Consider the following 22,563-nt stretch of genomic DNA (forward strand, 5'->3'; position numbering starts at 1 on the left):
AATGCTAGCTGTTCACCCTTATTCAAATCTAAACTCTCCCAGAAAGATCCAGATGAGCCTCCATCTCAAATGCATCATATATCCCCATATCTGGTCCCTCATATCTGCCAGTAGAGGCCCAGCTGTTCAACAGAACAGGCTTTCCAGCTTGATGTACTCCAACAACTCAACAGTATGTCAGAGGGCGCTTGAATCAATGTTGGAGTGCATGAACTTGTCTTCACATCCAACTGCTTCCTCTGGAGAAACTTTTCTTTCTGACAAATCGGAAGTCCACCTGTATGACGGCGATCTGGTTATGCTGCTGTCCTCCTCCCCACAGATTGTGCACTCCCGGGGGGTGGAGGGTGGGGAGCAGGTAAGGGCCAGTCTGCCTCCTTCTTCCTCATATATCCCCGCCCCATGCCCACGGGCCTGGATGGGGTGGCTCAGGAAATGTTTGCCAACTTGAAAGGAGTCCACAAAAGAACAGATGTTTTTTGGAGGCAGGAACTGTGTGTGACTTGCCTCATTCCCTTCTTTGGTTAACCCTGGGGCTTAGTGAATAATTATTTATTAATGGCTTTTCAATAAAGACAAGGATGATATTATAAGGTTCTCAGTTCACAAGCTCACGGGAGACATCTGTTGCTATGAGAAAGTATTGCAGATGCCAAGGAAAGGAAATAAGGGTAAGAGAAATTTTCTAAACATCCACCGGAGTCTTTGTTGACACCAGGCTCAGAGTTTCCTGAAACATTAAGGCCATACTTTTGAGAGGGAAAGGGTAAGACCCTGAGCAGCCACTGATACAAGGGAAGTGTCAGGATGAGGAGGGGCAGCTGAGGTGCCACCTGAGGCTTGACAACTTGGGTCCTTGGCTGGAGCTGGCCTACCCTGAGGGACTCGGCATGCTCTGGTGTGGGGAGTGCAGGCAGACGCTGCAGCGTGGCTTCCAGGCTTTGGTGTGAACAGCCGCCCACGCGGGTCCCTGAGGAAAGAGCAAAGCGGGTGGGGCAGCAATTGGCAGCAGGCTGCCTGGGATGACCGGGCTCTGGTTCCCTCCTGAGGAAGCAGGCCTCTCATGGAGAACCGCCCTGCTCCTCCACCTCCTGCCTGTGTGTGCTTCCTTAAGTGATGTAGCCTCTCTGAGTTTTAATTTCTGGAGCTACAAAATAGGAATGATAGTAGTAGCATCTAGCTCACAGTGTTGCTGTGAGAAGAAAACAAGCATGTTGCCTGGGTTATAGGAAGCCCCCAATAACAATACTAGTATTTATGCATTCCTGTATGCAAAAAGAGAGAGAGAGAGAGAGAGAGAGAGAGAGAGATCTGCAATCTTCCTGGCATTGTGTTAGGTAATTTCACTGGGAGGTGGGGGGTGAGTCAGAGACGGGAAGAGAGGGACTGTGATGTCCTTCTCAACCTTCAGTCCCAGGCAGACGGTGAATTCAGGTTTCTTGCCATGGAAGGAGTTAGGACCCTCACTCCTCCCATCTCCTATGCCTTCCCCATCTCCAGTTCACTGCCAACCACCCCAGCCTCTGTGCTGTCCCCTAACACCATCACATGGGCTCTCCACAATGGCTGCTCGCTCTGCCTGGAGCACCCTTCTTGCAGACATCCGTGTGGCTTGCTCCCTTACCTCCTTCAAGTTTCTGTTCAAATGTCATTTTACTAATGAGGCTTTGCCTGGCCACCCTACAGACAATAACAAGCAACTCCTCCTTGCCTTATTTTTGTCCAGACTGGGCATGCCCACTGCCATTTTTTATTTGGTTATTTATTGTCGGCAAGTTCCACCAGGGCAGGGACTTAGAATTCCTGAGCCACCAGCAGAGCTTGGTATACATATCTGCAGTACTTAATAAGTACTTGTTGAACAAATGCATTAAAAGGGGGTCCTTTTAGGGGTGCCTGGGTGGCTCAGTCGTTTAAATGTCTGCCTTCGCTCAGGTCATGGTCCCAGGGTCCTGGGATGGAGCCCCACATCAGGCTCCTTGCTCAGCGGGGAGCTTGCTTCTCCCTCTCCCACTCCCCCTGCTTGTGTTCCCTCCCCCCCTCTCTGTCAAATAAATGAAAAAAATCTTCAAAAAAAGGGGGTTCCTTTTAGATGGAGGAGAGAATGGCATTTGGGCTGGTCTGCGAGGAAGTGTGACATTTACGGTGAAGGGAAGGGCTTCCAGGTGGAAAGCATAACACAAGCAAAGGCAAAGAGAAAGAAAACTGCTGGTTAAGGACAGTGGTTGCATCGCAAATCTTTGGAAACACCCGGAAAGATTCTCAGGGCAGCTCCCCAAGGCGGTAGTTGCCGGCGGGCTGGCGGGCCTGCGAGGCGGACGGCTCAGCTGGGCGGTGCCGGGTCCGCGCTCCAGGCTCGGCGCTCGAACTCCGGCCCCGCCCTCTGTGGCCGGGATCACGCGCAGGGGCCTCGCGGGCCAGCAGGCCCCGCCCCCCGAGGGGGCGGGGCGGGTACGAGGCACGCAGGCGCACTAGCATTCGGGCCCCGGTGCCCGGGCCTGTGGGGGCGGCGGCGGCCGCTTCGCGCACACGGCGTCGGCGACGTGGGGCCCGCGTCCGGCCCGTCCGCCGCAGCCTGTCACCGTCGCCCCGGAGTGACCGCGCCGGGGCAGAAATGCTGCTGGCCGGCTGGTGCCTGCTTTGGCTTGGCTTAGTCCTGGCCTCGGTCTGCGCCTCCCTTGAGTCTGCGGCGCCTGGCAACTGGACCATAGGTGCAGCCCTAGCTCTCGCTCAGATTGCGGTCTCCCTACCTCCTCCTCTGCCTATGTCCATCCTTAACTTCCTGTCTCTGTCCCATCTACTATTCCGTATAACATCCATCCTTCCTTTCCTCCCTCCCACGATCTTTTCTTCCCCCCATCCTTCTCTCCCTCCCTAAATTCTTCTTTCCTTTCCTCTATCCTTCCCTCCCTCCCTCATCCAGGCTTGAGGCCATGCTCAGAGCCTAATTCTGCCCCCCGGGACTGGAGCTTCTGTGCACCCACTACCACCCTCCCTGAGGCACAACCCTAGTCTCCCCCTCCCTGGCTTGGTTGGCGGGGCTGTCCAGGGTGCAGGGGCCAGCCTAGGGCCACTCAGTACCCTAGCACCAACCATGGCTGGGGGTTCATTGTCAGTGCAGGTGATCTCACTGAAGCTCCTCCCTCCCATACAGCTCCTCTGAATGTCCTTCTAATCATCGTGGATGACCTGCGCCCTTCCCTGGGCTGTTACGGGGACAAGCTCGTAAGGTCCCCAAACATCGACCAGCTGGCATCCCACAGCCTCCTCTTTCAGAATGCCTTTGCCCAGGTATGTCTGGGGACCTCTAGGTGTGGGTGTGTGCTTTGTGCAGTGGGTTAGGGGATGGGGTCCTTTCAGCTACGGTTAGATGGCACCGATTGGGCCAGGCATCTCTGGAAAATGGTGGTAGAGAAAACCTGGTTGTGTACCGGCAAGGAAGCTTGTGCCTTCAAGCTTGGGCAGAGGTTGTCCCTTGACCCTAACATGCTCAGGATGGTCCTGCCCAGCTTTCTTCCCCAAAGGGGATTGCCTGGTGCTGAGAAGGAAGGGGTGTTGCAGAATGGCACTCTCAGGTCTGCTAACTGACCTTGGGCAAGCACCATGCAGCTTGCCATGGCGGCCCTCACGGGGCAGCCTTTAAGACCCTTGCTTCAGTTCACCTGTGGGACACCATCACACAGGACACAAACATCTGCTTGTTTGAGGGGCTGAGTCTTTTCCTGCCTCTTTGTGGGAAGACTTATTCCTGGTGTCTGAGTGAGGCCCTTGTCCCACTGGTTGGCTTTGATCTGCATGACTCAGCTGCCAAGCTGTTTTGCTGAGGACTCTTGAGGTTGCCTGGTTACCTTTTAGCATCCAGACTCTGTTTGCCTCTGAGGACATTTCCCTCTGCTTCTGCTCCCTAACAGCAAGCAGTGTGTGCCCCGAGCCGTGTGTCCTTCCTCACTGGGAGGAGACCAGACACCACCCGCCTGTATGACTTCAATTCCTACTGGAGGGTACATGCTGGAAACTTCTCTACCATCCCCCAGTACTTCAAGGAGAATGGCTACGTGACCATGTCGGTTGGAAAAGTCTTTCACCCTGGTACTGTTTGCTGTCCAAAATCTGGGTTCTTTTCTGTTTTGTGCCCAAGGGCTGGAATCCCCCTCTGGGGGCTGGGGCTGTGTTTGCAGAGGCCTGTTTGGGCTGGGTGGACACCTCCTTAGTCACTGCTGTCTTTGTACAAAATACTACTTCTCACCTTAGCTTCATGTTCTCACCGAAAGTGAAAAAGGGTAGTAGGACTTTTTTCTTTCGGCAACTAGTCGTGGTGCTGTTTGGTTCCTTTGGCTTCTCAGCCGGAAGGAAGGGCACTGGCTGGGGAGGTGGCAGTGTTGGGTGCGAGTCCAGCTCTGCACCTGACTGACCCTCTGTGCCCCAGGATCCCTGTCAGTAAAGGGAGAGCAGGGTGGCTATGAGGATTTGCCAGTGAAGAGGCCCGCACTTGGGCGCAGCTGCCCATCGTCTGTGAGTTAGGTCAGCAAGAGGAGTGTAAGCTGGTGCCCAAGGCCTGAAGGGTGCCAGGGGCCGCCAGTGCTGACTTCCAACACGGCCTGATAAACTGGCTCTTTTTAATGCCAAAATGAGAATGCTGAAACACAAACTTTAAAACTTTTTAAAAACCTATTGAAGTAATGCATGGTTATTTGACAAAAAGTTGGGGGTAAAAAAAGGAAAGTATAAACTAAAGGATATGAATTACTTGTAATTGCACCACACTGAGGAGGGCTGAAGTTTGATGTTCCCTCATTCCAGGCGTATTCTTTTTCTGATTTGAGATTTTCCTGTGTATACAGTTTTATGCTGTGAACGTTTTAAACAAACTTTTCGCCATATGGCTGCCCTTCATGCATGTCACTTTTTAACAACAGCACAGTCGTCTCACATACAAATCCACTGTACTTTAGTCTCAAGTTGATTTCAGGTCTCCACTGTCACACGTACTGCTGGGATGAACGTCTCTGTAGAGGGAACCGATGGACAGTGGTACCAGGGATTCAGGCTCTCGGGTTCCAGTCCCAGCTCTGCCACTTCTTAGCTGTGCAGTTCACCTTGGGCAAATCGTTCTTCCTCTCTCAGCCTCAGATTCCTTCCCTGGCAAATGAGTCATAGCTGCTTGGATTACCTCCCAGGGTAGCGTCCCAGTTCCGGTAGTTCAAGGGTGTGAAAGTGGGTTGAAAGCCCACTTCATACGACAGTAGTGCTTATTGCTAAGGATGATGACTTGAACATTTTCAGTAGCTTTGCCTTTGCTCACTGGTGACATCAGCAGGCTCAGCAGCCTTCTGGAACCCAGCTGGCCAGTCCAGGTTGAGGATAGCGTTTGGCTGGGCTAAGTGGGGCCCAGTTTTGGAAAGTGTTTCTGTCAGGAATCATGTGTCGCCAAAAGCCCACCATCAGAACTTTCCGCAGTTGGCGCTTACACCCTGACAGCCTTTGCCTGACTGAGCACAGCAGGAGGGGAGAGACACGTTTGGGGAGAAGAGGAAGTAGGGCAGAGGGAAGGCCGCGCTTCAGGAAGGGAGGCTAAGGAAGGCCCGAGTGGTGTTGATTATTAGATTGTGGAGTCAGGCTGTAAGCAGCATGTCTTACCCAGAGAACGAGAGCTTAGGCTGCAGTCCTTGTGGAAACATGTTTTTCAGCTGGGTCTCTGTTCTCACGACCTTGCCTGCGAGGCAGGGACCTGTTCAAGGAAGACAGCAGCTACCATTGATCGACTGCCAGGGACGTGCCAGTTCCTGTGCTGGCCGCTCCCGCAGTCCTCTCCTCAGCAGCAGGCTGGGGGAGGTTTTAGCATCAGCATCATTGCTTGAGGAGGAACTTGAGGCTTACGGAAGTCAAGGAGCTTGTGCAAGGTTGCGTGGGTAATACGGGCCGGTGCTGAGATTTGAACCCGGTTCTGTTGGCCCGCGCTGCTCTTTCCACTGTGCTTGCTGTGTTGATAAGCCCTGCACCCACCGCCCCCGTCCCTCCAGTCCTGCCTTGCCTGGTGCTGCCTGTTGGAGCCTGACGGTCACTATGCTGGTGACGCTTTCTCCTGTGGTTCTTTCTACCTACACTACTGTCTCTGCTCCTCCTGTCTCATCCCCCTAGGCAACGCTTCCCTTCGGATCCCACACAAGCCTCACCGACTCCTCACAGCCCTCGCTGACCCATCACCTCTGTGGCCCCCCCACTTACATGGCACTTCTGCTCTCTAGATGGCTGGCCAGCCTTCTGTAGTTTCACTGTTCTTTTCTCTTCCCAAATGGACTACAAACTGCTGCACTTAGGGCCGGGTTTCTGCTTCATGAATGAGCACTGAACCTGGGGTCCTAAGGTCTGGGTTTGAGTCCCAGCTCGCTTATCTAATATGTGGTTGGTATCAGTCTAGGCACTGGCCTTCCCTGAGCCTCCCCTTCTGCACCTGGCCCATGGTGGTGCTGCTGCCTCTTTGTAGGGTCTGGGAGAGGCTCCAGCAAGGGCTCTGTAGGGCCGCGTTGCTGTAGCAGGCTGGCTGATCCTACCCTTTTGGGTTTCTTCCTCAGAGCCTAGCATGAATTGCCAGGGCTTAAGGGACCGGGAGGTCAGATGTCTAGTACTCAAATAGAAACCTAGAGAGTTGGCTTTAATGGGGACTTCTCATCATCTGCCTAAGCTCTTGATTTTATAGATGAGGAAAACGTCCCAAAGAAGGGAGATGATACTTCTGTAGCTGTTCACAAAGTTTTGATTTGGAGTGGGGAGGGCATTGAAGGACCCTTCAGGTTTTATTTAATGACTTTCTTTTTCCCCCCCTTAAGGAATATCTTCCAATTATAGTGATGATTCTCCGTATAGTTGGTCTATTCCACCTTATCATCCCTCCTCTGAAAAGTATGAAAACACCAAGGTAAGGATGTGAAAGGGGTACTGTTCTGAAGAGGAACTGCTTTTTCCCTGTGTAGCAGGATTAAGCTTAACTGTTGCGTATACCTCACGTTCTTTCAAGCTGGTTATACAGTGAAGTTTGTGGGTTTTGTCTGTGATCATGACTTGACAGAGACGGGTGTTACGATCTTTTTTTTAAAGATTTTATTTATTTATTTGACAGAGAGAGAGAGAGAGAGAGCACAAGTAGGGGGAAGTGGCAGGCAGAGGGAGAGGGAGAAGCAGGGGAGCCCGATGTGGGGCTCCATCCCAGGACCCCAGGATCATGACTTGAGCCGAAGGCAGACGCTTCACCGACTGAGCCACCCAGGCACCCCAGAACTTCATTACTTTCTTTTTAAAGATTTTATTAAGTAATCTCTACACCCAAAGTGGGGCTCAAACCCCCAACCTTGGGCGCCTGGGTGGCTCAGTCGTTAAGCGTCTGCCTTCGGCTCAGGTCATGATCCCGGAGTCCTGGGATCGAGCCCCGCACCGGGCTCCCTGCTCCACGGGAAGCCTGCTTCTCCCTCTCCCACTCCCCCTGCTTGTGTTCCCTCTCTCGCTGTGTCTCTCTCTGTCAAATAAATAAATAAAATCTTAAAAAAAAAAAAAAAACCCAACCTTGAAATCAAGAGTTGCATGCTCTACCGACCAAGCCAGCCAGGTGCCCCAAAACTTCGTTACTTTTTATAGCCAAATAGTATTCTATTGTGTGGGTAGAACACATTTTATTTATCCGTTCACCAGTTGGTGGACATTTGGGTTGGTTCCACTCTGTGGCTACTACTAACAGTACTGCTACAAACATTCACGGACACATTTTTGTGTGGCTTAAGTTTTCTGTTCTCTTGGGTAGAATTGCTAGGTCAAGTATTTGTGTGGACTTAGGTTTTCATTTTTCTTGGTGTCTCCCTAGGTGTGGAATTGCTGGGTTATGTAATGACGCTCTGTTTAACTGTTTGAGGAACCGCCGGCGTGTTTTTCCACAGCAGCTGCCCTGTTTCACACCCCCAGTGGCTATGGATGAGGGTGCCAGTTTCTTCCCGTCCTCGCCAGCACTTGTCATTGTCCAGTTCTAAAATTTCTAGCCATCCTAGCACGTGTGGGGCGGTAGCTCACTGTGGTTTTGACTGGCATTTCTATGATGAATAATGACATGAAGCATCTTTACATGTGCTTATTGGCCATTTATCTGTCTTGTCTGGAGAGACATCTATTCAAGTCCTTTGCCCATTTTTTAATTGGCTTTTTTTTAAATTATTGAGCTGGAGACAGATTTGTTTTGATCATTAGTTTCCATGGGTTTCCTTTAATTAATTATGACCTGGAGACAGAAGATTAACAGCAAGAAGCTAAGTGCTGGGGATTTCTGGTCTCTGCCTGGAGAAGAGGAGATGCTTCTCTGTTTCAGTTCTCCTTCGTGTGTGCCCGGCCAGGGTACATGAGGCGGACTTAGAGGGCAGCTGCTGTGAATGCTAAATCCATTGTGCGTGCACACCAACCTTCGTGACTTCTCTTTCTTGCATTTAAAGAGCTGACTTGATATGTTTTGTCTTGAAAGACATGTAGGGGGCCGGACGGAGAACTCCATGCCAACCTGCTTTGCCCCGTGGATGTGGCGGATGTGCCGGAGGGCACCTTGCCTGACAAACAGAGCACTGAGCAAGCCATCCGCTTGTTGGAAAAGACGAAAACATCGGCCCGCCCTTTCTTCCTGGCTGTTGGGTATCATAAGCCGCATATCCCCTTCAGATACCCCAAGGTGAAGAGCTGCCTGACAGCTGACCCCACACCTCTGTGACAGCTGTGTCATTTGCTGAAGGAGGGGTTGGTGTAGTGGGGCCATGTCCTGCCATCCCTGGTCACCAGGGGTGCCTGATGGTGCTATTGTACTTAGTGGCGTGAAGATGGGATTCAGAGGTCAAGGCTAAGAAGTAGGCTTAGGGCATGTAAGAATCTTGTTGGGAATGCTCGGCTTCCTCCCTCTCCACTGGAGGGTTTTATTTCTTTTCCTTGAACTTGGGGAGCACGTGTTGGGTTGGACGGTAACATCAACATGGAGAAGTCAGAGCTAGCCGCTGATGCCCGTGGTAAGGGACGGTCCTTGGGGCACAATTCCAAGGGCTGTGAAGCCCTCTTCAGTAATTGGCATTCCCCCTGAGCCTGGCACGTGAGACCCCTTCCACACAGGGTGCTGCATTGCTCGTTGCAACCTGAGTGCTGTGCTCGCCTGTCCATCATTTAGAGTGTATAATCTCTTCTTTTTAAAAATCTTTTTCAGTTTTTCCCTGTTGTGTCTTCCCTGGGCCTGAGCAGCGCATTCTTTTGACTTTGTAAAGAATGCCCCTCATTTGTGTTGGGAGTGGAGAGCCAAAGGCGTGCTCTTTGATGCTTCGATTGGCCCAGGGGATCTCACCTTCCTAGCGGGATCTGTCCCCCTTTGACGGAGGGAGACTCACTTCTGCCTCTTGTGCAGACAGGAGCTCACCTAGCCGGCCTAGCTGCTCTCCTTAGCAAGGCCTGCTTGCAAGGCTGGCCTTTGGCCCGGCTCTGGGAACCTGGACCCTGGGAGAGTTCGCACCGCTCCCCAAGCGAGGAGTGGCTCCCTGTGCCCACACTGTTTACGCACACCCCTGCTCTCCCGCCTAAAGTCTGTGGCGTCGATATGTGCAGGCAGAGGGGGCCTGGGTGGGCAGCCCCAGTAAACAGCTCGCGTGCTGAGGCTCTAATGAGCTTCCATGGCAACAGCATCTCACACACGTTGTTACACAACTCATTGCTGGGGGAATTAAGCACATCCTGTATGACTTCACTGGGAGAGGATTCTGGAAGCTTGTGCCTGGTTTTCCCTGGGCTTCGCTCACGTGGCTTTGCCCTTTGCTGATTGTGTTTGGTAGCCGCAGGTAGGACTGTCCTAAGTTCTGTGAGCACTCCTGAGGAGTTGCCAAACCTGAGGGAGGTTTTGGGAACTGGAAATACCCCCTACCCCTTTTCCAGCTGGAGGGGAAGTAGGAAGTGGGGACAGAAATAGGATGACGTTGATTTGTATGAAAAAAGAGCTGTTGCTGCTTGGTTTATAGGAAACAAGTGGCATGATTTCATTACCATGGGCATCTTGTGACAGTGACCTTAGGCCTGACCTTCAGGTAGGGGAAGCTACCTGGGGAGTGTCAGTGAGTCACCGTGTAAACACATCCTGGGCTTAGAGAAAAGGCAATAGAAAGACCCGGAGATTCCCGGCCTTGTGCCTTTGCTGAAAGAATGACAACCTGGTGTCTTTGTGTGCTTTTCCCCCAAGGAGTTTCAGAAGCTGTATCCCTTGGAGAACATCACCCTGGCTCCTGACCCCCAGGTCCCTGCTGGCCTCCCTCCCGTGGCCTACAACCCCTGGATGGACATCAGGAAGCGGGAGGACGTCCAGGCCTTGAACCTCAGTGTGCCCTATGGCCCAATTCCTGTGGATTTTCAGGTACCAGGGACATATTTGGGGGAATTACTGGGCTCTTATGTATGGCATGATGTCATCGGTGACAGCACCCCACCCATCGTGTCTTACTCAGAATCTTCTCTGTGCTAGGTGTCTTCTGAGGCGCTGGGGCTGGGGGTGGTCTGGAGGAATTTAGGATATGGGAAGTGCTGGGTGGTTATCGTCTCCCAAGCTGTGTCTCCACTTGCAAAGAAGCGGTGGGGGGAGGGCATCTGGAGATGTGGTGATTGACTGGATGTTGGCACTGGGGTAGGGAGGAGGTCTGGATGACCCATTCACTGACTCATGGGGGATGCTGTTTAATTCACGTGACAGTTCATCAGCTGTAGAGTGGCGGGTGGCTACCGTGCAGCCCCAAATGTTCAGTTTGCTGGCACTTGCACGGCCCCTCTGTGGGAAGGCCTATGCAGGCACCTATCACTCTCGGCTGGTGGTGCGCTGAGTAGGGCCTTGATGCAGAGGGAGCCAGGGCGCCGACGTGGCCAGTGCCATCCAGCTGCAACATCTGATGTCCCTTTGCCATTGTGTGGAGGCGGAGTAGCCACAGAGTTAGACTCCTCAGCTGACTCATCAGTCACCCTCTCCCTGGAGTGCAGAAAACATGCTGACCAGTGCTCTTTCTGGAATATTCCACAGGCAGCCTGCAGTGAAAGGTAGAGGGCAATGGTTTTAAAGGGTGCTTCCTGGACCACCTGCATCAGAATCCCCATGAGGGCTTGTTGGAAGTGCAGCATCCTGGCCCAACTCAGACTCAGGGGATTGGGAGCTGGAGGAGGGGCCTGAGAACTGGCATTTGCAAAAGCACCCCTGGCAATTTGGATGCACGCAGAAGCCTGCAAATACTGCCGTAGGGTATAGTTCAGAACAAAACAAAATATTCAGGCGTCTCTTGCTAGTCAGAGCTGTTTGGACAGTGAGGGTTTGGGTGGTGAGGGGTGTGCGCCCCTCGTGTCCGTGGGACTCCCGAGGTTCACCTGGCAGTGGTGAGAGTTGGGAAGGGAGCGGCTTCATCACGTGGCTCTGTCCCTGACTTCCCGTCACAGGGGTTCTGAGAGCAGGGTTGTTCGAATGGCATCTCCGAGCCTGCACCCGGATGCCTTGTTAGTGCTGGTCACTTAAAATGTCCCTTTAAAATGGACTGTGTCCCAAGGAGGGTGCTTAGTGTTTTCTGTGTGTCATCTCCTCTGGTCCCCATGGAAACCGACTGGGGTACATGCCCTCCCTGTTGTCCAGGTGGGGAAACTACAGGCAGGGCGGTGTGGTGACTTGCCCCAGATCACAGAGTTAGTGCCATGGGGAGTCCAAATTCCCCACTGGAGACACGGAATGCCAGAGCCTCGTGCTTTGTCTTGTCAGTTCTTAACAGCCTGGGTTCGAATTCCCGTTCTCCCCCATACCAGCTGCACAGCCCCTGGCAAGTCCCTTTACCTCTCTGAGCCTGTTTCCTTATCTGTAAAACGGAAACGAGGTGGAGAAAGGTTTCCAGCAGGGAGCACAGCGAACCTGAGAAAACATCTAGGATGGTGCCAGCCGCATGTGAGGGCTCCTTCAGATGCCCTCTCCCCACCCCCCCGCCCACTGGTGCTGTCGCCGCCCAGAGGACCTCCCTGGTGTGCTTGCGTGCTGCTCCCTGCCCCACATTCTCCTTGAACTTGGGCCCTGCTCACTGCTCTCTGGCAGCTTTGGGTGTCTGCGCCCAGGCCGCATCTCCCTGCACTCTTGAGCCTCTCAGTTCTGCCCTCTTCAGCCTCCAGCCCTCTCGCTCTGCTCCACGGGAGGGAGGGACCTCAGGGCCCACCCTCGGGGGTGTGTCACCTCCTAGGCCGGCTCCTCCTCGGTCACCACCCTGACCACAGTCTCTTCTCACAGCTCCTTCACTCCACATACTCGTTCCCCACACGCCTCCTGGCGATTGTGAGTGGGGACTTCTCCTCTCCCCCTGGGCTTCGCTCCTGGGCAAGTGGCTTACTGTTCTCGCCAGCCCCTCGAAATACTTGTGCCCCAATCACAGGACGGTCCAGCCACCACTCTGCTCTCAAGCCCAAGGTCCTGAGACTGCTGGACTGAATCCGTGCAGCCCTGAGGTGGAGACACACAGGCCCAGCCTCCAGCCCCAGCAGCCCACCCACGAGGGCTCTCTGCTCAGGACTCTCTTGCCCCGTGTGGCTGCTCACCTCCTGTCCTTTACACCCCTCTTCACCATCTCTCAGCAGATGACACCATGCCCTCACCTGCCCTTCAAGGGAGAAGGAGGGAAATGTGGCCTTAGTGTCCGTTCGTTCTTCATTCGCTTCTGCCCAGCCCCCTGCCTCCCCAGCCCACTCAGCGCTCTTACCTAGGTCGGCACTGACCTTGGCAAATCAAATTCATCCTTGTGGGACCTAACCTTCCCAAAGTCCCTGCTGCTTTCTCACTGTTGGCTCGTGCCACTCCTCCTTGGCCCCCTCACCGGTCCTCCTGGGCCCTCTCTGCCCCCCTCCTCTTTCTGTGTCTGCTGCTTAGGAGGTGCTGCTCCACTGGGTCAGCCCCAGGGCCCCCACTGGAACCTTCCTGCCCCTTCTCTCCTCCTATCCCAGTCTTGCTCCTGATTTCAGACATGTCTGTCCACTTGCCTGTGAGGGTCATTGCCACGCAATTGCCCGTGGAGACCTCTGCTTCCTAGGACCCATGGGGCCACGCCACCACTCCTGCTCTTCCTCTTCTTCTTCCTCCCCCTCCTCCTCTTCTTGTGCTCCCCATGCCATGGAATGGTGCCACCAGCTGAACAAGAAACCTGGAGTCAGCCTGGGAATCCTCATCTCCTTCCCCGCCGGCTTCCTCCACTGCCCGCACTCCTACTGGATCTCCCTTCAGATCCGTACTGCCCTCTTGCTCTGTCACGTCTTTCATGACCACTGCAGTCGGTCTGGGTTCAATTTGTTCATTCAACAAGTGTCTGTCAAGCTCCTCCTACGGGCCCAGCACTGATCTAGCGCCATTCATCCCCTGACAGGTGCTCTGGGCTGTTGTCAGACTCACGCATGTGAAGCCCAGATCACATCAACTCACCTTGAATCGCCTCAATGCCTCCCTTGGCCTCCAGCCTGGGTCCCTCCGTTGCTCTTCTCCTGCCTGCTGGGAGGTTGTTAGACATGAGCCTCACATGCAAGCCACAGTCTGTGAGGACAAGCAGTTGCTGTCCTGCTGGGTTAAAAGGTAGTCAGAGGAAAGACCCAGCCATGGCCATTGTTATGGGCTCAGTTGTGTTCCTCGAAAACTTAAAGTCCTGACCCCCTCAGAATGGGGCCTTGCTTGGAACTAGGGTCATTTGCAGATGTCATTAGTTAAGATGAGGTCATACTCGAGTTAGTATGACGGGTGTCCCCATAAGAAGAGGAGAGAGACACACCCGGGAAGAAGGCCATGTGGGGATGGAGGGAGAGACTGGGGTGATGCGGCCACAAGCCCAGGAACACCAAGGCTGCCAGCCACCAGCAGCAGCTGCACGAGACGAGCCCCTCCATCAGAGCCCTGGGGGAGAGCGTGGCTCTGCCCACCCCTGCATCTCAGTAGCTGTCTCTTGTTCTAAGCCCCCCGGTTTCTGGTCCTTGGGGAAGGAATAGAACTTCGTTGGGTCTTTGGTGCCACCCTCAGCAGAGTTTGGAGTAACTGGGGGGGAGGGGTGCGTTTTAGTTTACATGGTCACCTCCTGGGACCCATAAGAATAGGTGAAGGAGACAGAAAGGGACAGTAAGTGGCACATCCGTCCGCTGTGACCTGTGCCCTAAAGTGAAATCTGATTTGCTTAGAAAAGAATCTTCCTTTTGGATCTGCTGTGGACCCTGGATTTCGCCAGGAGCATGTGGGCCCAGGGACACAGATTGGGGGGAAATGTGCTTTATGTTTTGGCTGAGCGAGTCAAGGGCATCAGCAGAGGTGACACGGCTCTGTGCACACGGTTAAAGTGGCAGTCACTCTCCTCCTTTAACATGCAGCGGAAAATCCGCCAGAGCTACTTTGCCTCTGTTTCGTACTTGGACGCGCAGGTTGGCCGCCTTCTGAGTGCTTTGGATGATCTCCAGCTGGCTAACAGCACCATCATTGCATTTGTCTCCGATCACGGTAAGCATTTTCCGGTCCCCTGGGGAGTCACTCAGAGCACCTGGACTTCTCTGCAAAACATGCTTTTCTAGATTGCCTTAAACACAGGCGTGTTCTCTTTTGGGAATCAGCAGTGCCCCAAGTCTGGGGTCTTGAGGTGCTTTTATGATGGCCTGTTAATCCTGGGACCTCTCTCCGTACAGGTGGGGCCCCTTTTGGGTCCAAGGAGCATCTTGGATGCTTGGGCGGGGACCTCGTGGAACCTTTTTTTTCTGGATGAACTCAGCAGGAACCCTCCATTTGTATGGGGAGCCCTTTTAACCCATGCTTCCAATCTAGAGGGTTGGAGGACTTTTAGTTTTTCTTAGGAGGATCCGGAACAATCCTGGCACGGCCCAACAAGGCCCTCGGACCTGACTTCACTCCTCCACCCCCAGTCCCTATATTCTTTCTGCCAAGAGCCTGGGGCTTGCAATGCTTTCTCTCTTTTAAGGCAGTTTCCCACTTTTTCCAAAAATGGAAACAATTTATTTAAAAAGATTCTTCTTAATTTGAAAATTTTTAACATGTCCAGGAATAGAGGATAAACAACAACCCCCAGTCCCCATCACTGTGCTCCCCAGTTACCCACTCCCGGTGGTCTTGTTTGGCTCATCCTCACCCCTCCCCTCCCCCCAAATTATTCTGAAGCAAATCCCAGGTTGTTTAGGTTTCTGAACAGTATCTCTAAAAAATTTAGCTCTTTTAAAATATAATCATACTACCATTATCATACTTAGAGATAAGAAAATAGTTCTTTAGTATCGTCAACTGTGTAGTGGGACGATATCAACGTATAGTCGTTGTAAAAAGAAAAAAGCATAGAGAGCATACAATGTAGGGCCAGAGCACCCTGCCCTGCCCTTTTATCCCACCTGCCCAGGCCGACCTGGTGCTGACAGACCTTTGGTTGTGCAGCGACAGGTGGCTGTGGTGTGTGCGGGCGTGGGGATGTATGTAATATATAGTCATGGGACGAGGCAGGATCGATTGTGCTTATCAACTCTTTTGTTCCCTGGTTTGCTTTTTCCACTTAATGTCACGGACAGTTCTCCATGTGATTTCTCACGGGCCTACCTTAAGCCTTGTAAAGACCCACATTATTTTGTTATATACGGAGGTGTCATAATGTTTCGCTCTCTCCCTAATGGTTTGCCATCCACTTCTGACCCCTCTTGTCAGTGCTCAGTTTCCTGGCCCAGCGCTAACACAATCCGCTGTGCCCGGGAAGAAGGCAAGGCCCACTCAGAAGCTCTCTTTGCTCTAAGGCCGCTGCATTGATTACAAATGGCTCTTCTCAAATGGCCCTCCTGAGATTCCCTGCCTCCGAACCACAAAAGCCTCTCGAATCCATACATGGCAGCTTTATGTGGCTTTGGTTATTTTGTAACATGAAATACTCAAGGTGCAATCTCTGTTTTTTATATATTTTTTTTATATCAAAAAGGGTGCTTAGAAGCAGCATTAGAAATTTCCAGCTCGAGTGGTCAAGCTGTCTTTTGCAAGGAAGGTTTTCAATCAGGGTTAAGAGGGTTGTGTTTTTCATGAAGGTTAAGGGTCTGCAATCAAGTTCTATTTTTTTGGTCTGTGCTTTATTTTAACAATTGAACAAGATATCTCTGCCTTTTTAAAAGGTGAGCGATGGGGCAGCATCACAGTTCATGGTTTGGTGGTGCACCCCCTCAAGTGGAAAGTGGAACCCGTGGGACTTGTGTCCAGAGAGGGCAGCACAGGACAGGGCAGCATCCCCGCCCAGTCAGGACGAGCCCCTCTCAGGAGGGGAGGCCTGGCCTGCGTGCAGGGTGGGGGGGATGGGGGCGCTGGGCCCTCGGAGCCCAAGCTGGGTGCAAGTGTTAAGTTGCTTGCTAAAAGAAGATAGTTTTGTTTGGGAATTTAGTATTTTTTTTCCTTTTAGAGGTTTCCTCGTTCAAGACAAATGTCTAACTTCAAATAAAGCAGTATTTAGGGAAGATCACCTTGTTTGTGGTAATTACAGAGGAATTTCTTCTATGTGATGAGTTTTTGCTTCCTCTGGTTTCTATAGCAGGGAGTGAAATGGTATCTTAAATGAACAAGCTGAGCTGTGATGTCATTATTTGTTTTCTGTTACTCTGTGCTTTTTGTGAACCAGGGTGGGCTCTAGGTGAACATGGAGAGTGGGCCAAATACAGCAATTTTGACGTCACTACTCGCGTGCCCTTGATGTTCTATGTTCCCGGGAGGACAGCTCCGCTTCCAGAGGCAGGCGAGAAGCTTTTCCCTTACATCGACCCTTTCGATTCTGTCTTGGAATTGATGGAGCCAGGTATAAAATATGCTGAAGTGATATTGCTTGATAGTAAACTCCCTCTACTTTATATGCAAACCATCTCACCGATTCATAGCCCGGGCCTTACCCAGCCCTGTCTTCCTGTCCAGGGTTGGCATTCCTGAGTACCTCTGGGTCCGGGAGGAGTGGCAGGGCCGGAGCCAACACGTACGGCCCCGGTCCACGAGGAGCCTGGAGAGGGGGTGGGACGAAGGAGTAGGCAGCATCCCCAGGATGAGGAGGACTGTCGTGGTGGAGATGACCGTGTGCTCCGAGGCTCAGAGGAAGGGGGCGGCAGACTCCTCCAGGGCAGGAGCCTGCCCCCGACAGATGAGCAGAACTCCGTTACCCGCACCCTTCGGGCAGGGACGCAGCCCTTCGTGAGGGAGGCATTTGCCACATTGGCAGCTCAGCAGTCTAGTGAGCCACTAGACCTATAAAGTCTGCCAGGTGACCCTGCTTCTGCCCTGCCCTCCCCAGCAGTGAAGGGCACGTTTACTTTGACTTCCATGTGTCAGTCCGTCCCGGCCTTGCGAACGACACTGATACCTCTCCTCTCTAGGTGGAAACCCCCAGGCCTGCAGTTCCTTCACAGTAGTGATAGACCCATGGTTATCCTGGTCTCTGCTTTCCCCAAAGCTCCAGTTTAAAGAAAACATTTCCAGAAGTGTCCCTGGAACAAGATACCCTTTGCTGCCGCATGGGGCGACCTATGTAGGTTCTTTGCCAGTTCTTTCTTGAGTTGATCTGCTCAGCACAGAGACGAGTTGTGTATGAGTTAGAGTACTTTTTCCATGAACTCTGCAAAACCAGGTTGCCCCCTTTCTGGACTTCTGCATTTAATCCATCTAAATCCACTTAACATCTAAATCTTGTCCTTTATATTGATTTTTGTTGATTTGTTGTTGTTGTTCTGGCCCATCATTCCGGCCTTTCTGGATGTTTCCAAGTTTGCTTCATATGGCCCAATTTTATTTTCTCTACATTTGATTTTTGTATGCTGCATACTCTGTCTTCTTTCAAGTCATTGATAAAAAGCTTAAACCATCAGGGCATGATTATAGCCCTCTGTTTGCTTGGAGAAATCTGACAGGTTGAGAATGTTTTTTGAAACTTTTTTGGGGAGGTGTTCAGCAAGTTGTAAATTCATGTAACTGCACTGTTCCCAGTTTATTCCCCAATTTTATCTCTAGCCTCTATGTCCTCTCTGAACTTTGGACTGGGATTTCCAACAGCCTGTTCCACTTGGCCAGTCTAACACGCCCAAGCTGGGCTTCTGGCCTTTCACTGTAAGCCTTTCTTTTGACCGTCTTTCCCCTCTCAGGGAATGGCCGTGCTTACTCAGGCCAAAAAATTGTGGAGTCCTCCTGACCCCTGCCTGTCTCCCATCCTCCCTACATATGTGATATGTAGTCTGTCCGCAAGCCTATCGCTCTCCATGCAGTCTGGCCATACTGCTTCTCACCGCCTCATGCTGCCACCTTGGATCACAGTGCCACATGTCCTGCTGGATTCCTGCAACAGCTTCCTGAAGTCGTCCTGCTTGTGCCCTTGGCCCGTTGGAGTTCTTCCTCCTCACAGTAGCCAAAGTGATCCTGTCAAAACCCGAGTCAGGGGGTGTCACAGCCCTGTTCTGGAGCCTTCTGTGCTCCTGTCTCACTGAGTGAAAGCCCTTATGATGGCCAACAAGGCCTGACGTGATCTGGGCCCCCATTTCTCCCTGCCCTCATCTTTTTACAAGCATTCCAGGTAGCTGTCTTTGCAACAGCCCACAGTCTGGATTTATCTCATTGCTTCCTCATGACTAGATGCAGGGTAAACATTTTTGACACGTGCACTGCACGTGAGGTGGGGTCACAGTGGGGGCACTTCATGGTGGCCTTCGCTGTTGTTAGTGGTGCCAGATTTGATCACCTACCTGATGAAGGTGGTCATGCCAGCCAGGTCTTGCCATTGTAGAAAGTATCTTTTTTAAGCTGCTTTACTTTTTTTCTTTTTCTTTTACTTACCAAATGTGTAGGAAATAAAATTGGGCTGTATAAAGCTAACTCTTAAAGATCCAGAAAGGCCAGAATGATGGCTCAAAGCCCAGATCAGTTTTAACAGGAATCAATATAAAGTATAGGATTGAGACTTTAAAGATGGATCAACCACAATGAGATGTCGTTTCATACCCATTCTCAAAATAAATAGAAACCTACGGCACTGGCATGGCGTGGAGAAAGTGGAACCCTCACATTGCTGGTGGGGAGGTAAAATGGCGCAGCCACTGTGGAAAATGGCGTAGTGGTTCCTCACAAAGTTACACGTAGAGTTACCATGTGACTCCACAGTTCCACTCCTAGGTAGATATCCCACAGAATTAAACATAGGCATTCAAGCAAAAACTTGTACGTGAATGTTCAGAGCATCCTTCCCAATAGCCAGAAGGTGGAAGCAACCCGTGTCCGTTGCCAGATGAATGGAGAAGCCACACGTGGTCTCTCCGTGTAGTGGCATGTTGCTCAGCCTTAAAAAAGGCAGGGCATTCTGACACCTACAACATGGGGGAACCTCGAGGACATTGTGGTCATTGAAGGAAGCAGTCCTAAAGGGACAAATACCGTGTGATTGCACTTACACGAGGTCCTGCGAGGAGTCCAGTTCATAGAGACAAGAAAGTAGGATAGTGGGTGCCAGGGGCTGGTGGGAGGAGGAGATGGGAAGGGAGTGTTCAGTGAGGACAGATGACTGTTCAGGAAGGTGAGAAGCGTTCTGGATATGGATGGTGGGGACGGCTGCACAACAGGGTGGATGTTTTTAATGCCCCTGAACGGGACACTACAGAACATCAAGATGGTGAACGTGATGTTGTTTGTAGTCTGCCACAGTCTAAAGGGCATGTGCTGATGTCCAGGAGGGAGTGATCTGCAGGGTGGTACTACTGAGACTCCGAATATCCTGTCCCCCAACAGATTTTTACCCAATGGTTAGGGCTTCTGTTGGTGATCCTTGCCTGAATCAGTGATTACACGGGTGGTTCCAAAAGTCACAGATTTTTACAAGTGCCGACCGGCTGTGGGCACCTTCATTTTGCATCCTCTTGTGGGGTGAGGTGCCAAGTTGGCGTCGTTCCTAAACTCGTGGGCCCAAAATAAATGCAAGAGAACAAAAGACAACCTGTGGAGCCCAGACATGCTCCCTTCTTCATCCTGTGAGCTGTGCAGGCTTCTGTAAAGTAGTCTGTTCAGCTGGATTGCTTCCCGTTTCAGGCCGGCAAGTCACAGACCTCGTGGAACTTCTCTCTCTCTCCCCCACGCTCGCGGGACTTGCGGGACTGCGTGTGCCACCTCGCTGTCCCATTCCCTCATTTCATGTCGAGCGGTGCCGAGAAGGCCAGAGCCTTGTGAAGCATTTCCGATTCCAGGACCTGGAAGAGGACCCGTACTTTCGTGGTAATCCCCGGGAGTCTATTGCCTATAGCCAGTACCCCCGGCCTGCAGATTCTCCCCAGTGGAATTCTGACAAGCCGAGCTTAAAAGATATAAAAGTCATGGGCTATTCCATACGCACGATAGACTATCGGTACACTGTGTGGGTTGGCTTCAATCCCCATGAATTTCTGGCTAACTTTTCTGACGTCCACGCAGGGGAACTGTATTTTGTTGATTCTGACCCTTTGCAGGACCACAACATGTATAATGACTCCCAGGGCAGAGACCTCCTCCGATCACTGATGCCTTGACTCCTGCCAACTAGCGAGGAGGGTGGGTATCACGTGCTCCCTTCCACCTGGGGAGAGGGGGAGTTAGGGCTGGTCATTTGGTGATCACCCATAATGGAAGCAACCTGAGGGGTAGGCAATCAAAGCATGCGTCAACAGTTTGACCTAAGACTATGTAATAGCCTAACCTTTTGATTCTTTATTAATTAGAGTCTTTATTAATTTCTACTTGGTAATCGGACTGGGGCTAGGCTGAACTATTTTTTCCTTTTTTGGACAGTCACAGCTTATTTATTGAGTGGATAAGCATAAAGGGAGCAACTGAAAATTGTCATGCTCTTAGCCATCAAGACCATAATAACCAAACATAACACTGTACTCAAGAAATACTGTAATTATCTCTGGAATTTAGTGCATTTCAAAAAGTAGCCATTGGTCACATTAGGTTTCACATGAAGTCCCTGGTTCTTTTGTTTATAATTTAATTATTTAGCCCAATATATTCAAAATATTATGTCAATATTTCAGGTTTCAGGTTTGTAAAATGTGCAGTTAAATAATGCTAGATGCTAAGGCCTTAAAGTCTTATCTTCAACTTTTGTTAATAAGATTGCAAATTTTCAAAATCCAGAGATATAATGTGCATGAAGTGATTATGTGGAATTTCTACATCAAATAATAAATAATGCTCAGTAAACTAGGGGCATGAGATATTTGGGAAGTTCAGTTAGAAATGTTCAGGAACTTCTGGCCCAAATAATAATTTGTTAGCAAGTAATATGACCCTTGATCTCAAAGATCACCTATTGAAAGGCACTGTTATTCACAGTGGAAAACATTTAAAGGCATAACTGTATCCATGAATTGAGTCACTCAAAACTGTTAGTGTTCTCCTTCTTCAGGAATGGTTGGTTGCAGGTATCCATTTATCCAGGAGGCAGGAAATACTCTACTTTTAATTGCTAATTAAAGACAACACTAATTTTATTAAATTGTGAATTATTTTGAGCATTGGGAAAACTTCATTTAGTATAATATTAGGTAATTTCTAATCCCCCAGAACATAGTTTTGTATTCCCTAAATATGAAAGTAACCAGAAAGGCAGGTGGTAGTTATAATAAGCTTAGCCTACATCATCTTAAAAAGGACGGGGTAGTCACAACTCATATTTATAACACGGGGAAGCTGGTCAGTTACCAGTAGTCATCAGAGGAGTCAACTACATTCTAAATAAACATCTTAGGTAGTCCTGTATGGAAGTGAGTTATTTCTAGTAATTCTCTCTTTACAAGTGCTTCAGTGTTTAAAGGTAAATGCTTGTGAAAGAAAATTCTTCAGCAAATTAGGTTAAGTTACTTAAGTGTATTAAATTGTAACAAAAAAGGCAAGATATTATAGTAAAAGATGACTTCAAATCAGTAATTTCAGGAAGTTTTTTTTTTTATTAATTAGCCTACAGCAGAGGTATATATGGTAACACAGCAATCTTCGAAGTGATTAAGTGACTTAGTGTCCTGGCAACAGCAGTTTCTAGCTGAAGAGTGAAGGGCCCTATTCATCTCTCCCGATCCTGAGGCTCATCTTTCTTCTGGAAGCCTCAGCTTTACTAGTAGATGGGTTCCCTGGGCCCTTTATTTCTCCTTCTTCATCCTCTTTATCGCTCTCATCACTTCCACTAAGATTTTTACAATCTAGTCTGTAAATTCCTCGTGACATATTTTCATTGTATTTAGCTTTATCTCCTACTCCCCAGTTATAATGATAAGTTTTAACACGGGCTTTTATTTCACATCCGTTTGTTGCTCCTGTTGGCCGCAGTGTGTACACTCCATCATTTTTTCTCACTTTATTTCTTTTTATTTTTTAAAAGATTTTATTTATTTGACAGAGAGAGACACAGAGAGGGAACACAAGCACGGGGAGTGGATCGTTGCGGGGCTCGATCCCAGGACCCTGGGATCATGACCTGAGCTGAAGGCAGATGCTTAACAACTGAGCCACCCAGGCGC

The 22,563-nt window shown here is 50.8% G+C and overlaps 1 protein-coding gene across 2 annotated transcripts; it reads left to right on the plus strand.

The window, feature by feature from the left end:
• Positions 1–2,492: 2,492 nt before the first annotated feature.
• IDS (iduronate 2-sulfatase) lies at positions 2,493–22,462 on the plus strand. 2 transcript variants are annotated; one of them, XM_021682447.2, is made up of 9 exons: positions 2,493–2,711; positions 3,155–3,291; positions 3,912–4,089; positions 6,828–6,916; positions 8,498–8,698; positions 10,235–10,405; positions 14,398–14,524; positions 16,674–16,847; positions 20,102–22,462. In XM_021682447.2, exons 1-9 carry the CDS (start codon positions 2,615–2,617, stop codon positions 20,572–20,574), a joined length of 1,647 nt encoding a protein of 548 aa, XP_021538122.2. In that variant the 5' UTR covers positions 2,493–2,614; the 3' UTR covers positions 20,575–22,462. The 2 variants fall into 2 exon arrangements, with proteins under 2 accessions (XP_021538122.2, XP_044767626.1); XM_044911691.1 differs by lacking the exon at positions 2,493–2,711 and having other exon boundaries at positions 3,278–3,291; positions 3,956–4,089.
• The last annotated feature ends 101 nt before the right edge of the window (positions 22,463–22,563 follow it).

Source organism: Neomonachus schauinslandi, chromosome X, assembly GCF_002201575.2.
Source record: "Neomonachus schauinslandi chromosome X, ASM220157v2, whole genome shotgun sequence".
In the NCBI taxonomy this organism is placed as follows: Eukaryota; Metazoa; Chordata; class Mammalia; order Carnivora; family Phocidae; genus Neomonachus; species Neomonachus schauinslandi.

Bases quoted from the DNA above. Each gene is read 5' to 3' on its own strand.
- IDS (XM_021682447.2), top strand. From the start codon at position 2,615: ATGCTGCTGGCCGGCTGGTGCCTGCTTTGGCTTGGCTTAGTCCTGGCC. The intron at 10,406-14,397 runs GTACCAGGGACA...TTTAACATGCAG, and splicing joins CAATTCCTGTGGATTTTCAG to CGGAAAATCCGCCAGAGCTA. The intron at 14,525-16,673 runs GTAAGCATTTTC...TTTGTGAACCAG, and splicing joins TGCATTTGTCTCCGATCACG to GGTGGGCTCTAGGTGAACAT.